The 16,937-nt window shown below is 40.6% G+C and overlaps 1 protein-coding gene and 1 pseudogene across 4 annotated transcripts in view; one reads left to right on the forward strand and one right to left on the reverse strand.

Moving 5' to 3' along the window:
* Window positions 1-16,937, reverse strand: part of LOC116278448 (rho GTPase-activating protein 20-like) — a 70,761-nt gene that overhangs the window by 37,417 nt on the left and 16,407 nt on the right. For 2 of the 4 annotated variants that reach the window (XM_072948275.1, XM_072948274.1), the window contains exons 3-4: window positions 7,108-7,269; window positions 6-152 (exon numbers count right to left, since the gene is read on the reverse strand). In XM_072948275.1, coding sequence (XP_072804376.1) covers window positions 6-152; window positions 7,108-7,269 — 309 coding nt within the window. Of the gene's footprint in view, window positions 1-5; window positions 153-6,256; window positions 6,354-7,107; window positions 7,270-16,937 lie in introns of those variants that run through there. The other 2 variants (XM_072948277.1, XM_072948276.1) reach the window with 2 other exon arrangements.
* On the forward strand, window positions 7,367-8,430 carry LOC140688564 (caveolae-associated protein 3 pseudogene; annotated as a pseudogene).

Consider the following 16,937-nt stretch of genomic DNA (forward strand, 5'->3'; position numbering starts at 1 on the left):
CTCACCTGAAAGTGGCTGCAAAGCTCATGGTGGGCCAGCCCAGGACAAAGGATCTTGCGGTGCTGGTGTTGCCTTCTTCCACTTCATCCACGCAGCTTGCCGTCCACATGTCACTTAATTTTATTTTATTTTTTATCTTAAGGTTGTTGTATCTAGAAAGATAAAAACCAGTCAGGGGCTTCTTGTAATTCGGCTTGTTAAATTTTATGACAACTTCTGCACTTGTGATAAGAGGACAGTTCTCACTAATCACGGGCAAAGAATCTGTTACTCACTATTTTTATCTTCGGTGCCTACCACGATGAACAGTAACACGGTTGGCTACCTTGGCCCAAAAAGGCCTTTGAGCCGTTTGGTGTATTAGTCCTAATGTCTGCATTTGTGACAGGAAATAATTATAACCTTGTGACTTTATTATTCTATACTGAGCATTGCATTTGGATCAAAACCCCTTATTTTAAACTTGCTGCTGTTACAAAAAATTGATTCATTTACTATTTATAATTTGCTTACTTCCAAAAATATTTTAGTGGTTGAACAAAAGAGTAAAAAAAAAATTATTTAAAAAAATACTTATAAAATTTTCATCTTAAGAGCAATAGATACACTAAAATATATAACCTAGAATTAATTACAGAAATTTATAATGCATTTCCAACTGGGCAGTTATAAGATTTTCTAATCTTTAGAAGCAAAGATTATTTTAAATTTTCTTTCTTAAGATTTTGTCCATACCATTTCCCCATATATTTTGACTAAAATTGAAAAACTGTAGCCTAAAAATAGACTCTACACTAAACTGAAAAAAAAAATACTAAGAAGCAATTGATACAATTAATATTTATCCCTGGAGACCCAGAAGTTGATCTTCTTTAAGATGGCAATGAAATTGCTTTTTGACAATTTCTACCTAAATCTCCTTAGAACCTTGGTATTGAAACCATTGTATCTCAGTCTAGTTCACAGATTTAATGCTCATAATGAACCCGAGACTTAAATGGAAGGCACAGGGAAGGATTAAGAGAATATTCTGGAAACCTGTGTATTTCCTATCATTCAGAGCCATTTGTGGAAACACCAGAAGCTAAAACGAAATCCAAGATACTTTACAGGAAAGTATCCTGAAAATTCCGCATGGGATATTTAAAACTAAAACTCTTCTGCAGGATTTATAAAATGAAAGGGGATTTTGCAGGAACTATATACACGAAGGACAGTCTAGATTCAAAGCCTCATCTACGCTTCCTGTAGGGCACACCACTTAAGTGTAACAGTAAAGTGCTTCGTGGCACAATGGCTTCATTCTATATTTCATTTCAATATTTTTTATCACTATGAATCATTAGATTTTTTTAAATGAAACAGACTGAAGATTTTTTTTTTCTTTTAAAAATTTATTTCTTGATGGCAGCTATTTAGGTAACATAAAACTGACACTATGAAACTTTTGGAAGGAAAAGTGTGTTTCCATATCTGTTTTCATACATTTTGTGTCTTTTGATGCAGACCTCTCTTTATATTAGATATTTCAGATACCATGTGGGCACTTTATGTGTCTATTGATCTGGAAAAAATCCTTCCCTAGATCAATAAAGTGCCAAAAGTATCCATTTCCTTATACAAATAACAAGGTGCTGTCTGAAAGCATTAAGAATGACTTCCATTCTAATGGTCAGCATCTATTGAACTTACCATTTGCCATTCATTGTTGTAAACACTTAACACATATTATTTGGTTTAATCTTCAAACACTTTATAGATAAGGAAATGTCATAGGGAGTTAAAGTAATCTGTCAAAAGTCAAACCGCTTAACTAGCAGAGATAGAATCTGAACTTAAGCAGAGTGGACTCAAGCTTATTTATTATGCTCATAACCATTGTGTATCTATAAAAAGCCCTGGTTATTGCCATTCTTATAAAGCACCTGCACTGATTTTCTGTCTGGATGATCTGCCCATTGTAAATGTGGTCTTAAAGTCACCTACTGTCAGTTTCTCCCTTTATGTCTGCTAATGTCTACTTTATATACTTAGGTGCTTCTGTATTGGGTACACATATGTTAATGAGTGTAATATCCTCTTCTTATACTAACTCCCTTATCGTTAATTCCCTTCTTCATCTTTGTTCAGCTTTTGTTTTAAAATCTACTTTGTCTGATATGAGTATTGCTACTCTAGCTTTGTCTTTTCTATTTGCATGAAATATCTTTTTCCACACCCTCCTCCCCACTTTAAGGCTGTCTGTGTCTTTAGCTCTGGAGTGAGTCTCTTGTGGGCAGCATATAGAAGGGTCTTGTTTTTTAATCCAAATCAGCCACCCTCTATTTTTTGATGTCAGCATTTTTTCCATTGACATTTAAAGAGTGATTGATAGGTATGCACTCTTACTGCCATTTTTGTTGCTTGCTTTCTGGTTGTTTTTGTAGTTCTTCTGTCTCTTTTTTTGTGGTTTAATGATTTTCTTTAGCAGAATGCTTGTGTTCCTTTTTTTCTTAGCTTTTGTGTATCTGTTGTAGGCTTTTGATTTGTGGTTACCATGGGGTTTATATATGTTGATCTGTATCTACTTGTTTTAAACTGATAGTCATTTAAATTCAAACACATTCTAAAGATCTACATTTTTTCTTCCTTCCCCCACATTTTCTTTTTTTGATGTCATATTTTACAACTTCATGTTTATCCCTTAACTGTTTGTTTTAGTTGTAGTTGATTTTTACAATTTTTATCTTTTAATCTTCATACTATCTTACTTAAGTCATTATCCACAGCCTTTACTATGTATTTTCCTTTACAAGTATGATTTTTACTGTTCTGTAACTTGTTACTTCCTTTTAAAAATTGAAGTACAGTCAGTTACAATGTGTCAATTTCTGGTGTACAGCACAATGTCCCAGTCATGCATATACACACATACATTCCACTAACTTGTTACTTCTTGTTGTAGCCTTGTCTTTTCTACTTAGAGAAGACTCTCTAACAAGTTTTAGGGTTGTTAGTTTTGATGAACTCTAAGTTTGCTTGTCTGAGAAGTTCTTTATCTCTCCTTTAATTCTGAGTGGCAACTTTGCTGGTAGAGTGTCCTAGATTGTAGGTTTTTATCTCTCAGCACTTTAAATATATCATGTCACTCTATTGTGGTCTGCAAAGTTTCTCCAGAAAAATCAGCTGATAGCCTTAAGGGGGTTCCCTTAATGTGACTCTGTTTTTCTCTTGCTGCCTTTAGAATGCTCTCTTTAACTTTTGCCATTTTAATGTGACATGTCTCGATGTGGGTCTCTTTGGTATCATTTTGTTTTGGAAGTATCCAATGTGCTTCTTGTACCTGGTTATCTGTCTCCTTCTTCAGTTTGAGAAGTTTTCAGCCATAATTTCCTCAAATACATTTTTGGCCCCTTTCTCTCTCCCTTCTCCTTCTAGGATCCTATAATATGAGTATTAGTACTCTTCATGTTGTCCTATAGTCCCCTCTAACTGTCCTTATTTTTTAATTTGTTTTTCTTTTTTCATTGGGTGATTTCCATTATCCTGTCTTCAAGATCACTTATACAGTCATCTGTATCACCTACCTGGCTATTAGCTCCTTCTAGTATGTTTTTCATTTCCGTTACTGTATTCTCAAGCTCTGACTGGTGCTTTTTGTATTTTCTAGTTCTTTGTCAAAATTCTCACTGTTTTTATCTATTCTTTTCCCAAGTTCAGGCAACATTTTGACTACTAATGCTTTGAACTCTTTATCTGGTATGTTCTTTATCTGTTTCATTTGTTGTTTTTTAGGGTTTTTTGTTTGCTTTTTGTTTGAAACAAACTCCTATGTCTTTTTATTTTGTCTAACTTTCTCTGTCTCTATGAAATTAGGTGAAACAGTTACTTATCTCATTAAAAGGGTGTCCTTGTATGGGAGCATACCTATGCAAGTCTGTGCATTCTGAGTGGCTTTGGTGGGAGAGCTGGATCTTAACTGAGTGTGGGTCATGTCTTCTCCCAGGATACGCTGCCACCTATCACCTTGGTGAGAGGTAGGGCTGGAGATGGAGTGGCTACACCCTGAGCCAGGTGTGAGCTGGAGCTTCTCCTATGCTCAGTGGCCATCACCACCCTACTGGGGCTAGGGTCAGGTCCAAAGGTGTTGGAACAGAAACCCTGAGGGTCAGGTCTGAGCTAGTTCTGTTCCCTCTAAATGTGTACTTCCTTCTCCCAGCAGTGGCACCTTTGCCACAGAGGGGAGCAGTGATGGAGTAAGAGGAATTTGGCATGGCTACCTGGTGCAGCTGGGGTGCACACTGGGGCAGTCCCCAGTATACCAGTCAGAGCTCCAGACAGCTCCCAAACTGTCACCTACATGAGTGCCAGTGATAAATGTCCTTGGCTCATTCAATTGCAGTGCTGTGTCTAAGCTGGTTCTGTGTCCTCCAAGTGCACACTCTTCTTGGTAACACCCTGGTTGGGAGTTGAGCTAGTCAGAGACGATGCCGGGGTGTGCACTGGGTCAGAGCCCTGGGCAGTTTTAATCTGCTTCCTCCACTTGGTTTGAGGAGTAAGCAAGAGTGTGTGCACATTCTTCATGAGTGGACTCTCGGTTTCTTACAGCCCTCCTACTGGTTTTCAAAGGGACTTGTCTTCTTGGTATTGGCTAGGATGCCCAATACATGTTTCAAATCACTCGTTCCCCAGGTAAGATTTGCAAGCCCATGATACCCCCATCTTCTGTGTCCCCTCCTAGGGGTGGGGGCCCCGACCTGATTGTTTCTCCTGCCTTTCTACCTGACTTCTTGCAGATCTTTCTTTGCAGCCTTGGTTGTAGAAAAGTCTTTCTGCCAGTCTCCAGCTTTTCAGTGAGAATTGCTCCACATGTAGCTGTACTTTTGATATGTTCTTGGGGGTAGGTGAGCTCACCGTCCTCCCACTCCACTGTCTGGATCTCCTCCCCAACCATGTCTTATCTATGACATTGTGTAACTTAGGTGTGAGAATGTGGATAGTAGAAAAAAGTGTTTACTATTCTCTAGTGACTAACAATCTCTTTGATGAGGCTGGATTTGTTAAACGACTCTTACCTTTTAGGATGTTTCATAAACAATAAGAATGGGGGATGGAGCAAGTTGCAACCACTGTTTTCTAGGCTGGATGTTAACTGCATTGGCATTTAGTGTTGTGTGAAAAGTGAATTCTTTTGGTTACCTCTACAGTATATTCCAAATATGTTGGTATCCTTCATGTAACTGCCATTTCCCCAGTTAAGGCCCTCACTATCTCTTATCAGGTCTAGGACAATAACCTCCTGTTGAGTCTCCCTGCTTCTACTCTTGCCAACCCTCTAATCCATTATCTGTCATAGCCGGAACAATATTTTTAAAATATGAACTAATTAAAACCCTTTGGAATAAAGTCCAAACTCCCATCATAGCCCTTGTGGTACCCGGCCTCCAAAATCGTCCCCAATGATGCCTGTTTTCTGATATTCATACCCTTGTTTAGTTCCCTCCCAACTGCACCAAGGTTGGTCTCTGTGGCCAGCAGCAGACACTGGAAATGATGGTACGCCACTGCCGAAACAGGTTATAAGACTGCAGCTTCTGTTTTGGGTGGTCTTTCCCTTATGTACTCTCTTCCTCACGTTCTTGGATCTTTCACTTTGAGGAGACCTACCTGGAGAAGACCTACAGCCCTGGGCCAACAGCCGCTGAGGACCTGAGGCCTGCCAGCCCCACTGAGTGAGATGGGAAGGGGATTCTCTAGCTCCATTTAAGCTCTGACATGACTGTCACCATGGTCAACAGTTTGACTGCAACCTCATGAGAGCCTCTGAGCCAGAACGACCAGCTAAGCCACTTTCAGATTCTTGGCTCAGAGAAAATGTACAAAGACATTCATACTCATAAGCTGTTGTGTTTTGGGATAATTTGTTGTATGACAACAGACAATTAAAGCAGCCCCCAAAGGTCCTGATAAGCTGATCCTTGCCTACTTCCCCTGCTTATCATGCTCCAGTGACAGGCTTTCTTTTAATTCCTCCAAAGGTCAAAGCTTTCCCCACCACCTTTGTACCTGCTGTCTCCTCTGCCCATCTTCCTAATATCTGAATATCTTCATTGATTTTTTTCCCCCTTGACTACACCTACCTAACATATATCCCATATTTCACTTCAACCAGCACTCTATTTTCTTCTCAACACTAAGTACAATTTGTAATGTCTGCCCCCACACATTAGAATGAAAGCATCAAGGAAGCAGAGACTGAGAGAGAGACTCTACTGACCCCAAGAAATCACTTCAGATAGTGGGCAGCTGATTCCTCTTGCCATGCAGACCTGCAGAGCTGTGGACTAGGCCTCCAGTAAACAGGATGCTGGCCAGTCGGCTCTCACTGTTCTGTGTTATCACAGCAAAGTGTGCTGGACCTGACTCAGGCTACCACGCTGACACTACACACTCAGTCCAGAGTGCTGGGCGACTGGAATTAGGTGGAGTGAATGTTTTACAAACCAATTGAACAGCATCTTGATTATGGAGTAACAATGACTGGTGTGATGTAAAACGGTTGGCCAATCAGGCTGAGTTCTACAACATCACGTGTCCTAAGCACAGTATTCATTTCTACCTCTGCACAACAACTCAGAGAAAGGAGTCCTTGTTGATGTATAAGAATTCAGAGGCCCACAGTGTATAAAAGGAAAGGGAAAGGACATTTGGGCAATTGAGGCTTACCTCAGTGTCTTGGGAGAAAATGTCTGGAGTCCAAACTGTAACGTTTAGGATTCTAAAAAGTGTTTAAAGAATAAACTGCTAAAAGTAACAATGAAGATAATGTCTACACATAAAAAATACAAAAGCAGGGATCATGTCCATCACAGTCTTCTTTGCATCCCCTGTATTTACAGAGAACATGGCACAGAGTGGGGTCTAAATGAACACCTATTGAATGAATAAATAACTGAAACACTCTTTTCAAAACCAAACCAAACCAAACATAAAACTCACTTCAGATATTAGCTATAGTAACAGAGTCCAGATAGTCTCATAGTAAGCAAAGAACAGAAAGGTTGCCTTTGTCAGTGGAAATGCAATTTTATAATGACAACCAGGGGAGAGTGTATAGAGCATACTCACTTGATTGTGGCCACAACGAACAGGTCATTGAATAGGAAAAGCTGCTCCTGACTCTGCAGGCCTCTTCTGAGTTCTACCCGGCCATCAAGTAGCAGGGTCCTACTGGCGCACACGACCGATGACAGAAACGCACGTGTGTCAGCGCTAGCAGACGGGCTTTCCCTGCAGCAGGTCAAACGCCACAGACCTTTGGTCAGGTGACCAAATGTAGACTTTCTACAAATTTCTACAAAAATCACAGCTTTGTACTAGTCTTTTTATGACCTACGTTTTCATTTTTCTTGGATAAACACCTCACGGCAAAATTGTTGGGTCACAAAGTAGGTGTAGGTTTAATCTTATAAAAAACTACCAGATAATTTTCTAGAGTGGTTGTATCAATTTATATATTCAACAAGACTGTCAGAGAATTTTAGTTGCTTCACAACCTTGCAAACTTCTTTTTGCTGTGGTTAGCATAGACCAAAGGTTAATTAAGTTGCTTAAAAAATGTTCTTCAGGGCCGGAGCTGGGGAGGAGCCGGGAAAGGCAGCCCCAGCCCAGAGCGCAGCCAGCGGCTGCGCGGAGAGCAAGCGGGACGGTCGGGGGTCATCGGGGAGAGTGCGCTGGAGCCGGGGCCTGGGCCCGAGGGCCCGGTGCACACGGTCGCCGCGGTGACCCTGCTGGGAAGCTGGCCACCATGTTGGAGGCGCCGCGCGAGCGGCAGGGGGGCCTGGCCGGCCCCGTGAGCCGCGTCCAGAGTGGCTCGGGCGCGCTGAGTCGCAGCCACCACACCGCGAGCAGCACGCCGGCGCGGCTGCGGGCCGGGGCGGAGCGAGTGGGCGCGCGCGCAGGTGCTGCCCAGGAGAGCCGGGCGCCGCGCCGGCCCGGGGCCGTGGCGGGAGGCCGACCGCGGGCGCGGGAAGCTCCGCGTTCTGCTCTTTAAGAGGCAGAACTCCCAGCCAGAGCCTTCCAGAAGGCGTCGGAGCCCTCAGGCCCGGCGGAACAGGCCGAAGCTGGCCCAGAGCAGCCCGAGGCCGAAGCCGAGGAGCGCTCCGACGAGGAGCCCGCGGAGGCCAGGGCGCGGCGGCTGCGGCGCACCGGGTGCAGAAGGTCCAGCGCCTGCGAGGGGCCTTTTAGGGCCGTAAAGGCCCTGCTGCGCAGGCACCCACGCCTGTTAAGCCACCTCGCCTTGGGCCCGGCCGGAGTGCTGAGGGCCAGCCCGAAGCCCGGCCTGCGCTGGAGGCCAAGCCAGAGCCAGAACCTCCACGAGGCACCGAGGAAGACCCCCGGAGACCTGAGGCTGCCGACGCGGCTCTTCTTCAGATAGAAAGTGCGGCCTGATGGCTGGTGCCGCCGGCCTCCCCCGTGCTCTGCCTGGTCCCTCAGTAAATCTTCCTCTGCGAAGGCAGCATTCCCACCCAAGTAAGGAGTGAATCCTGCATCCACAGTCCAGCTCTGGCCCTCCCTTCCCAGCTTCTTCAGCTCAGCACCCTCTGAAAGAGGAACAGCCACTCACACCTGCTTGCACTTACCATCAATAAAAATAATGTCACCCGGAAAAAAAAAATGTCTGCATTTAAAAGCAATCCCAAAGGATTTTAATACATCATAACTCTTTTCCCATCTTACAATAATAGTTTTAAATAAGTAGATTTGATGGTAGTTCTAGGGGAGAATCCACAATGAAATAAAAATCTTTCTTTTTCCAGTGTGGATTTATCAATGTACATGTCTTACAGTCTGTCATTTTTAAAGATCTATGTGTAATAAGCATGGCAAGAGATGCCTCACGATTTTAGCAATCTAAGTATTGATTAAAAGAAACCCCAACACTTAGCAGTCCACAGTAAAAATAAACATCTCAGCTCTCACATAATTTAAAAAGAAAAACGTCTTTTACAGAAGGAAACAAAAACACAAATAACCTTTGTGTTTTCTAAAATGACAATCTTAATCAGCATTTCCTACTTAAGAATGTATTTCTCAATTATGTGACTCTAAAGTGTGCATTTTTATTGAGTGCAATGCAGATAGATGTGTTTTATTTTAGTCTCTTGGAGTATGGAAATGGGGAGGAGGGTAAGATTATAACCTTCTATTTAGCCTCTTAATATAGCCTGATTACGATTTACAACTTATACTTAAGAGCGCCCTGAAATGAACTAACAAGTACAAGGGGAGTCTAAGAGTCAACCTGCTGCCTGCTTCTTATGTATTAACATTCCATTTTCAAATACGTGTGTGAAGCCACTTCTGAAAGGCAAAAAGCAGTTTTAGGACCTTAATCATTTTTCACTAAAACTAGATGACAGCTTTCACGAAGCTGGGCCACACTAGTGCCTCGATATTTATTTCTGAAGCTCACTGTAACAGTGAGTCCACTGTCAGGTACAGTTTTAGAGGTAGTGTTGCTTCATCTTAAATCACAAAAGAAAATAGACTAAAATTCAGAATACTTCTTGGAAATGCCTGTTTATAAGGGGGAATCAACTAACGGCTACTGATGGCTGGGTAGTACCAGTCCCCAGTACTAGGTAGGGTCCTGATAGCCTCAAAGCCTAACACGTGGTCCCTGCTCATGCCAAATGCCATCTCTTTCACGAAAAATTTCTCTCATTTGAATTCTTGATTGGCATTTCTTACATATCTAACACTTATATCCTACCTTGAACCTCTTAAAGCATTCTCATTTAAAATACACTGAGTATGTGATCACCATATAATAAGTTAGTTGTTTGTAATAGTGATCAGGGTTGCCTTTGCTGGGTGGCTGCCATGTGCCAGGCACTGGAGATAGATGTGGTTTCTAGCCTCAGGGAGTTAGCAATGTGACAAGGGAATCAGACAAGTAAACATCACGATACACCAGTGAGGTAAGTGACATAAAAGAAATGCAGGGTGCTGTGGGCACAGATAAAAGCCAAAATAGGAGGCCCTCTCTGAGACTGAACTGGTTAGGAAAGTTTCTTGGAGGAACCAAAGTCTTAAAGGATGGAAGGACAACAAAGGCTGAAGGGCATTCTATGGAAAAAGAAGAGCGTGTCAAAGACAGGAGGGCGTGCATCAGTAACCCTGGGAAGTTCCCAGCGGCTGGCATGACAGAGGTCTGAGATGAGGATCAGCAGATGAGGAAGGGGCAATACATTACAGGTGTTTTCCCCACCACCTTCAGACTCCATCTGAAAGCACTGCAGGATTTTAAGCAGGACGCTGTGGTTTACCGTATGTTGAAGAGAATAAATGAAGGCAAGCTTAGAGGAAGGGAGACCTTTAGGAATTTGTTGCAGTAATCTCAGGCAAGAAATGTCATGGGCCTGAGTTGGCAGTGAGAAAAGGATAGAGGATATAGGAGAAAAAACATATTCAAGAGATATTAAAAATACAGATCATTAAAATTTGCAAACTGATTAATTGGGGGTAGGGTAAATGGAGATCGACTTGGCTGAGAAAAGGAATACAATAGACTTACTGCCCAGTCTTTATTTATTTACTTATTTTTAATTTAGTTTTCATCCAACGAATGCCTTCTGAGCATCTGTGTGTGTTGGCTAGGCACCATGCTGAATGGTGAACACATGGGGTAAACAAGTTAGAATTACCCTCTACTCTTACACAACAGCTGAGTCTGATTCTACCATAAAGAATATACTTGACATCACATCATTGCTGCTCAGTTCACTCTGTAACAGAGGTTGAGAACCACAGCCCACAGTCATGTTTTATTTGGCCTGCATTCTGATTGCCTGGTTCACCACATTCCCTCACTTGCAACCTCTGTATCCTACAACTCCCAGGGACCTGAAAGCATTTAAGTCCATGATTCTTACTCTAGCATCACTTAAAAAAAAATAGCTTAATTTTAAGTTATTTTTAAAAATTATGGCAAAACATATATGAAATAAAATTTATCATTTTAACCATTTTAAAATTCAGTGGCACTCAGTATGTTCACAATGTTGTGCAACTATCACTGCTACCTAGAGTTCCTTAATATTTTCATCATCCCCAAAGGAAAACCTAAACCTATTAAACAATCACTCCCGACTCCCCACTCTGCCCAGTCTCTGGCAACTACTAACCTCTTTCTGTCTCTATGAATTTGCCTACCCTGGATATTTCAGCCCATAAAATATGTGGCCTTATATGTCTGGTTTCTTTCATTTTGCATAATGCTTTCAGGGTTCATCCATTTTGTAGCATGAATCAGTACTTCATTCCTTTTTATTAGTGAATAATATTCCATTGTATGGATATCCATTCATTAGGTGATGGACATTTGGGCTATTTCATGGCTATTGTGAATAGTGCTGCTATAAAAAATGTGTGCACACTTGTTTGAACACCTGCTTTTATCTTCTGAGTAGACCCAGGAGTGGAACTGCTGTATAATATGGTAATTCTATGTTTAAGTCACTGAGGAACCACCAAACTGCTTTTCACAGTGGTTGTAACCATTGTACAATCCCACGAGCAATGAATGAGGGCTCTTCTTCTACTTTTTATTCTTCTCTCTTTTGTCCCCCATATGTAATCACATCTTATGTTTAATGACATTCTAATTAAAAAATAAAATCTCCTGAGTCTAGATTTGTAATAAACTCCTAATTGGACTCTCTACTTCCTTGCTCTTACTTTTTCAATCCATACTATTCACTTCTTGCTTCTATCATATTAGTCTTCTTGACGTATATTGTCAATGCATGGCATGTACACTGTCTAAAGAGTATGCCCAACTCATTTAACCTCGCATTCAAATTTTGGCATCTATTTTACCCTACCTGGTTACGATGATATGTCATGTTACAAATCTCTATATTGCCTGAGCAAAGCTAACCCTAGTAAATCTTAGGGAATAAATTAGCCCAGAAATAATTTAGAACAAAGAGATGACTACTGAAATGAAGCCACAAAAAATATTATCAAATCAAAATTCTATCTTATTCAACAATACAAATCTGTCCCTTAGATATTCATGACTATCTCAAACATTTCAAACATTAAAAAAAAGCACATTTTTAGGAAATCTAGTCTAAAGGAATTATCTGTCTTATTAATGGTATAAAATATAAAAAGTTACTGTTACATTTCAATAGGCATCATCTAGATAAAAATCACATTCAAATCCCATTCAAATCACCAAAGAAAAGTGTATGTAGAGATTATACCATAACGTGGTTGTATGCAATATGTACCATTATTTTCATTTCCAAATTAACATTGATTAAATGATGCATCACATAGCTCATACTACATAGTCTGAATTCTGACTTGATATTACAGAACAGAGCCTAGTGATAATGATAATACAGGTTCAAAATGTACTAAGGTAGGATAAGGGCTTGAAGGATACATGCACAAATGGTTAGATAAACAGAGTGAGCAAGTATACAAAGGACAATTTTGAAATTATCATCAAAATACTGATTGCAACCGGCATCATAAGTGACAGAATGAGAACAACAATCTTATTAGTGACGCTAATATTTAAAGAGCAAGGAAAACACAAACATTAAATAAGTAAAGGCAGAAGCAATATGGGAGGAGAGAGACTAAAGGACAGAGAAGGACACTAATAAACAGTCACCCTAACAGAGCAAGATACATACACAAAGAGATATTATCTCCAAAGAGTGGAGTAAACCATATGACTTATTCACAGCCCAGACACAGAAGTTGCTCAACAGTATCTGCTGGGAACTCACTTAGTACAAAGCACTCATCAGGGCATGATAGGAAGAATTATAAGGTCAAGGCATTACGGGAGAGAGCAGGATCTTATGAGCATCGTCTCTGAGAACTTAAAAAAATACATGCAAATTATATCAATGATGTAACCCAAGTTGAGAAAAACCCAAGTTTTAGAACTTCACATACTCTGGTGCAAATGACATCTCTTCAGAAAGGACAGCTCTACTTCATTATGAAAGAATGAGTTAAAGTTCCTTAGTAAAAGCTCATTAGAGGCTTTTTGAAATGCAGTAACTCAGTATAGAAATGATGGTGGTTTGGTAGCTGTGGAGGTGGTAAGAAAGAGTTCTATTCTAGATACATTTCAAGGTAGAACTTAATAGGATTTGATGACAGATTGATTTGGGGGGGAACTTGGGTAGAGATGGGGATAAGGAATTTGGTCCTAGGCATGTAAATTTGAAATAACAATTAGAAAAAGGGAGATAAAGCTACGGCAGAGATTGGGTCATGGAGCAAGTTAGCATAGATGGAGAACAGGGTCAAGTACTGAGCCCTGGGTGCCCCGACACTTACAAGCTGAGGAAGAAGGGAAAACTAGTAAAGCAGAATGAGTTGGCTGTCAGTAAACAGAACCAAAAAGTTGTTTATTTTACTGTACTAAAACTCACTTATTGTAGGTAAAACAGAAATAACATACTAAAAAGATGCTGTAATTTCAGACAGGGCTAACTTAATATTATTTCAAGTGCTTCAAGTGAGCCTATGTTGGGAATTCTAATCTTGACATTAATTCCTGAAAGCATTAAAATCTAGTACACTTTCCAATTTCAAACAAAAGTGAGTCTAATCCTTAAAATAAAAGCTTTCTATGGAATATATACAATGTATACTGTCAACAAATGTTGAGCTAAAAGATTTTTAAGTTGCTAAGAGAAGCAATTTTTATATTTACTACTGTATAAAAAACTCCAATTATGAATCCTTTTCACCTGGGGCTGTCACCACTTGTGCAAGTATGAGTGAAATATGATACGACATAGTACTTAAAAGGCCTGGCATTTTAAATCACTCTTTTTACCCTGTAAAACTTCGGCATCTGTCACCAAAGCAAGATGCAAAACCAACCACACACAAAAAATCCTTTAAATTGACCAGGACCATTGATTGGCATCTAGACATATAGAAAATAGTGTAACTTGATGTAAAAAATGATACGATATAAGGTCAAAGTGGTAAGTACCATAGAAAAGAGGTACAACTCAAAGATGAAGGGAATTTAGGAGTCAGAAAGCATCCTTTGAGACAATTAGGTGGTGAAAGGGGATGAAGCGGGAGGGCATGGAGGAAGACAGGAGATCAGAAAAAGCTTCACAGAGGAGTCAGCATTGGATCTGAGTCTCTAAAGAGAGTTAGGTTTTGGACAAAAGAAAAACTTTAGCACAAAAAGATCAAGTGATTTGTGAAAGTCACCAAACTGCTTATTGCAAAGTCAGACCTAGAGCAACGGTTTTCTGGTGACTGAAAGCAAGCAGGCTTTGGATTATGCGTTCAATTTGGGGCAGAAGCAGCAGTTTTGGCAGTCCTTTTCACCTAGTTTTTCCTCACAGTAAATGATCTTTGGCTATTTTCCCATTTTTCTGGTTGAAATTGGTCACAATACAAACACTGTTGCTACAAAGACTCGGAAAACAGGAATATTTTCACTGTATGTCTCAACTACCTACATTGCTTAGCAATCTTTCTCTTCTCTAAACAGAAACTATATAAATATATTTCTTTAAAGTCTGTATTTTGATAGAGTAGCTTTATCTGACTCATAACAGGTGTTACTTGTGGACTGAATGTACTGCAAATGTGCTATGTAGCACTTAATTGCATATTCTCTTTCATATTCTTTATGTGTCTTGTATCTGTGAGCCTTGCTTCCCCAACTGAATGGAGCTCCCAGTGAGCACTTTACACTGTGCAGTAAGGTAGAGTCCATGTCTTATTTCTGATCCTCTGTTTCTAGAACTGTGCCTGGCACAGAGGACTAAAATGTTTGCAGGATTAATAACTAAACAAAACAGTGTCTTCTCCACCTACAAAAGTAAACTAGGGAAATCACTCAATTTACCTGGATCATTCAGAAACCAAAACCAAACCTCAAAGCCACTTTGCTCTGAATCTAATGTTGGTATTAATACTCTTTGGCTGGACTAGGAGAGGAGTGAGAAAGAGCAGTTCTCTCGTTTGACATGATTATCATGGTAACCCAGTAGAACACAGTGTAAAGAAGTAACTCTCTGGAGGAGGCAGATGCATTTGCTTATTTGCTCCAGCTCCCCGCCTACTTCATGATTGTAGTCCCACTTATACATCCACATCACTCTATTTCTGGAATTCCTTTCCATCAATGCTGCTAAATAAAAATAAAAGAGGACGGGAGAATTCCAGAAAGATGAGTATCTGACTTCACACAATTTCATTCATAGTGGCTTCAAGTGATCAAAACATTCCAAAACTGAGAAAAAGCTAAAAGATATTAGGGGGAAAAAAAACTCAAAAAACTGTTTCTCTTGCTTAAGTTAACAGACTCTAGCTCAGACTCACCCCTCTCAAAGACTTAGGCTGTGTGCACATTTCCAAAAGCATGTGCTAAGTTGCCCAGTGTGATTTTGGAATTCTAACCTCCCATACAAGGGCAGATCTTTAAATTTTGCTCCTTATAAAACACAAAGCCTAGCATATATTCAACAAATGTGTGCTGAACTGAAATCAGAACCAAACTAAAAAAAAAAAAAAAGAGAGAAACATGAAGTTCTCACCAACTGGACATTCATCACAAGGAACCATCGTATTAAAATCATCATATTAAAAAATCCTTTCATCATTCTCAAAATTTTTTTTCTCATGTTCAAGTCATCAAGAGATTAATCACAATTATCATAAACAAATGCTAATTAACAAGTGTATTAATTTCTATTTTATTGAAAGTCCTTAAAATTGTTAGTAATAAATGGAATACTTAAAAATCACTGCCAGTGCATGTTCAAGTGTGAAATGTACATATTAAAGGCCAGACAAAGTAAAAATTGACAGCACCACTAAAACCCAACCACCTTTTAAAGTCATTTTTCACACAGCTAGAATGACATCATTGCCTTAACAGAGCAGAAAGCACGCACTGCATCTGTGTTGGGAGCTGAACAAACACACATGCAGCCTGATTTATTCCCAGACTGTGAAGACATTAGTGTGCTGCTAATGGCGCTCTCTCTGACCATTCAGCAAAGGGCTAAAGCAATATCCTCCATCTTAGAGGCCTCCCTGGAAAGGGAGGTTAGTGGGAAAATGCTCTACTGTTTCTATCATTCCCAATAAAATTACATTGGAAATAAATTCCAGAGGTTTCTGAACGCAGGGGTTTGGAGAAGGCTAAGCAGAATACAAATTGCAACGCAAGTTTCATGTTTCTCATTCTTCAGAAAAAGCTTCTCCAGTGACCTCACTCTAGAAACCTATGGGGACTATGAGTAATCCACAGAAATACAGCCACATTAACCACCTTTCCACTGTCTGTACCCCAGTCTCCTTTTCCAAACCAGGGAGCTAAGCAGACAGACTTTGGAAAGAGAAGGAAACAAATGGGGAGGTGGGAAGCAAGTCATCTTCTCTTTAGAGCCAGAGCTTCATGTGGCCAAAATATCAGCAGGACAAAATCAGGGTCCCCGCCCCCCACGAGGTCAAGGGGCTTTGTCCGTCGTATTCACTGCTGTGCTCCTTGTCGCGTCTGGCCACCGGAAAGTCAGTGAAGATTTGCTGAATGAATTACGATGATGACGTTTATCTTGCTATCATCTTATAAAGCTCCTCACAGGCAGTCGTGGGTCTGCTCTGAAGCTGGCAGATACTGTCAGGGCTAGTGACATGGGAAGAGGCAGGTCTCTGAAGTGGGTAACAGTGCCTGACTCTGGCTTCTCACTCTTGGACTTGGTGTCACATAAGAATGTGGAGCTCCTTGGGGCTGGCACTCAGAGGACCACGAGAAAGGCGTCCAGCTCAGGGGCACCTGCTTTGCCATCCTACCTAGACTAGCCACTCTCTCTCCTATGGCCCTGTTTTGTTCTCTCATACAAGGTGCTACTTTTTAATACTCTCATTTGTTTTGTATTTTC

The sequence above is a fragment of the Vicugna pacos genome, chromosome 23, assembly GCF_048564905.1.
Source record: "Vicugna pacos chromosome 23, VicPac4, whole genome shotgun sequence".
NCBI classification, from domain to species: Eukaryota; Metazoa; Chordata; class Mammalia; order Artiodactyla; family Camelidae; genus Vicugna; species Vicugna pacos.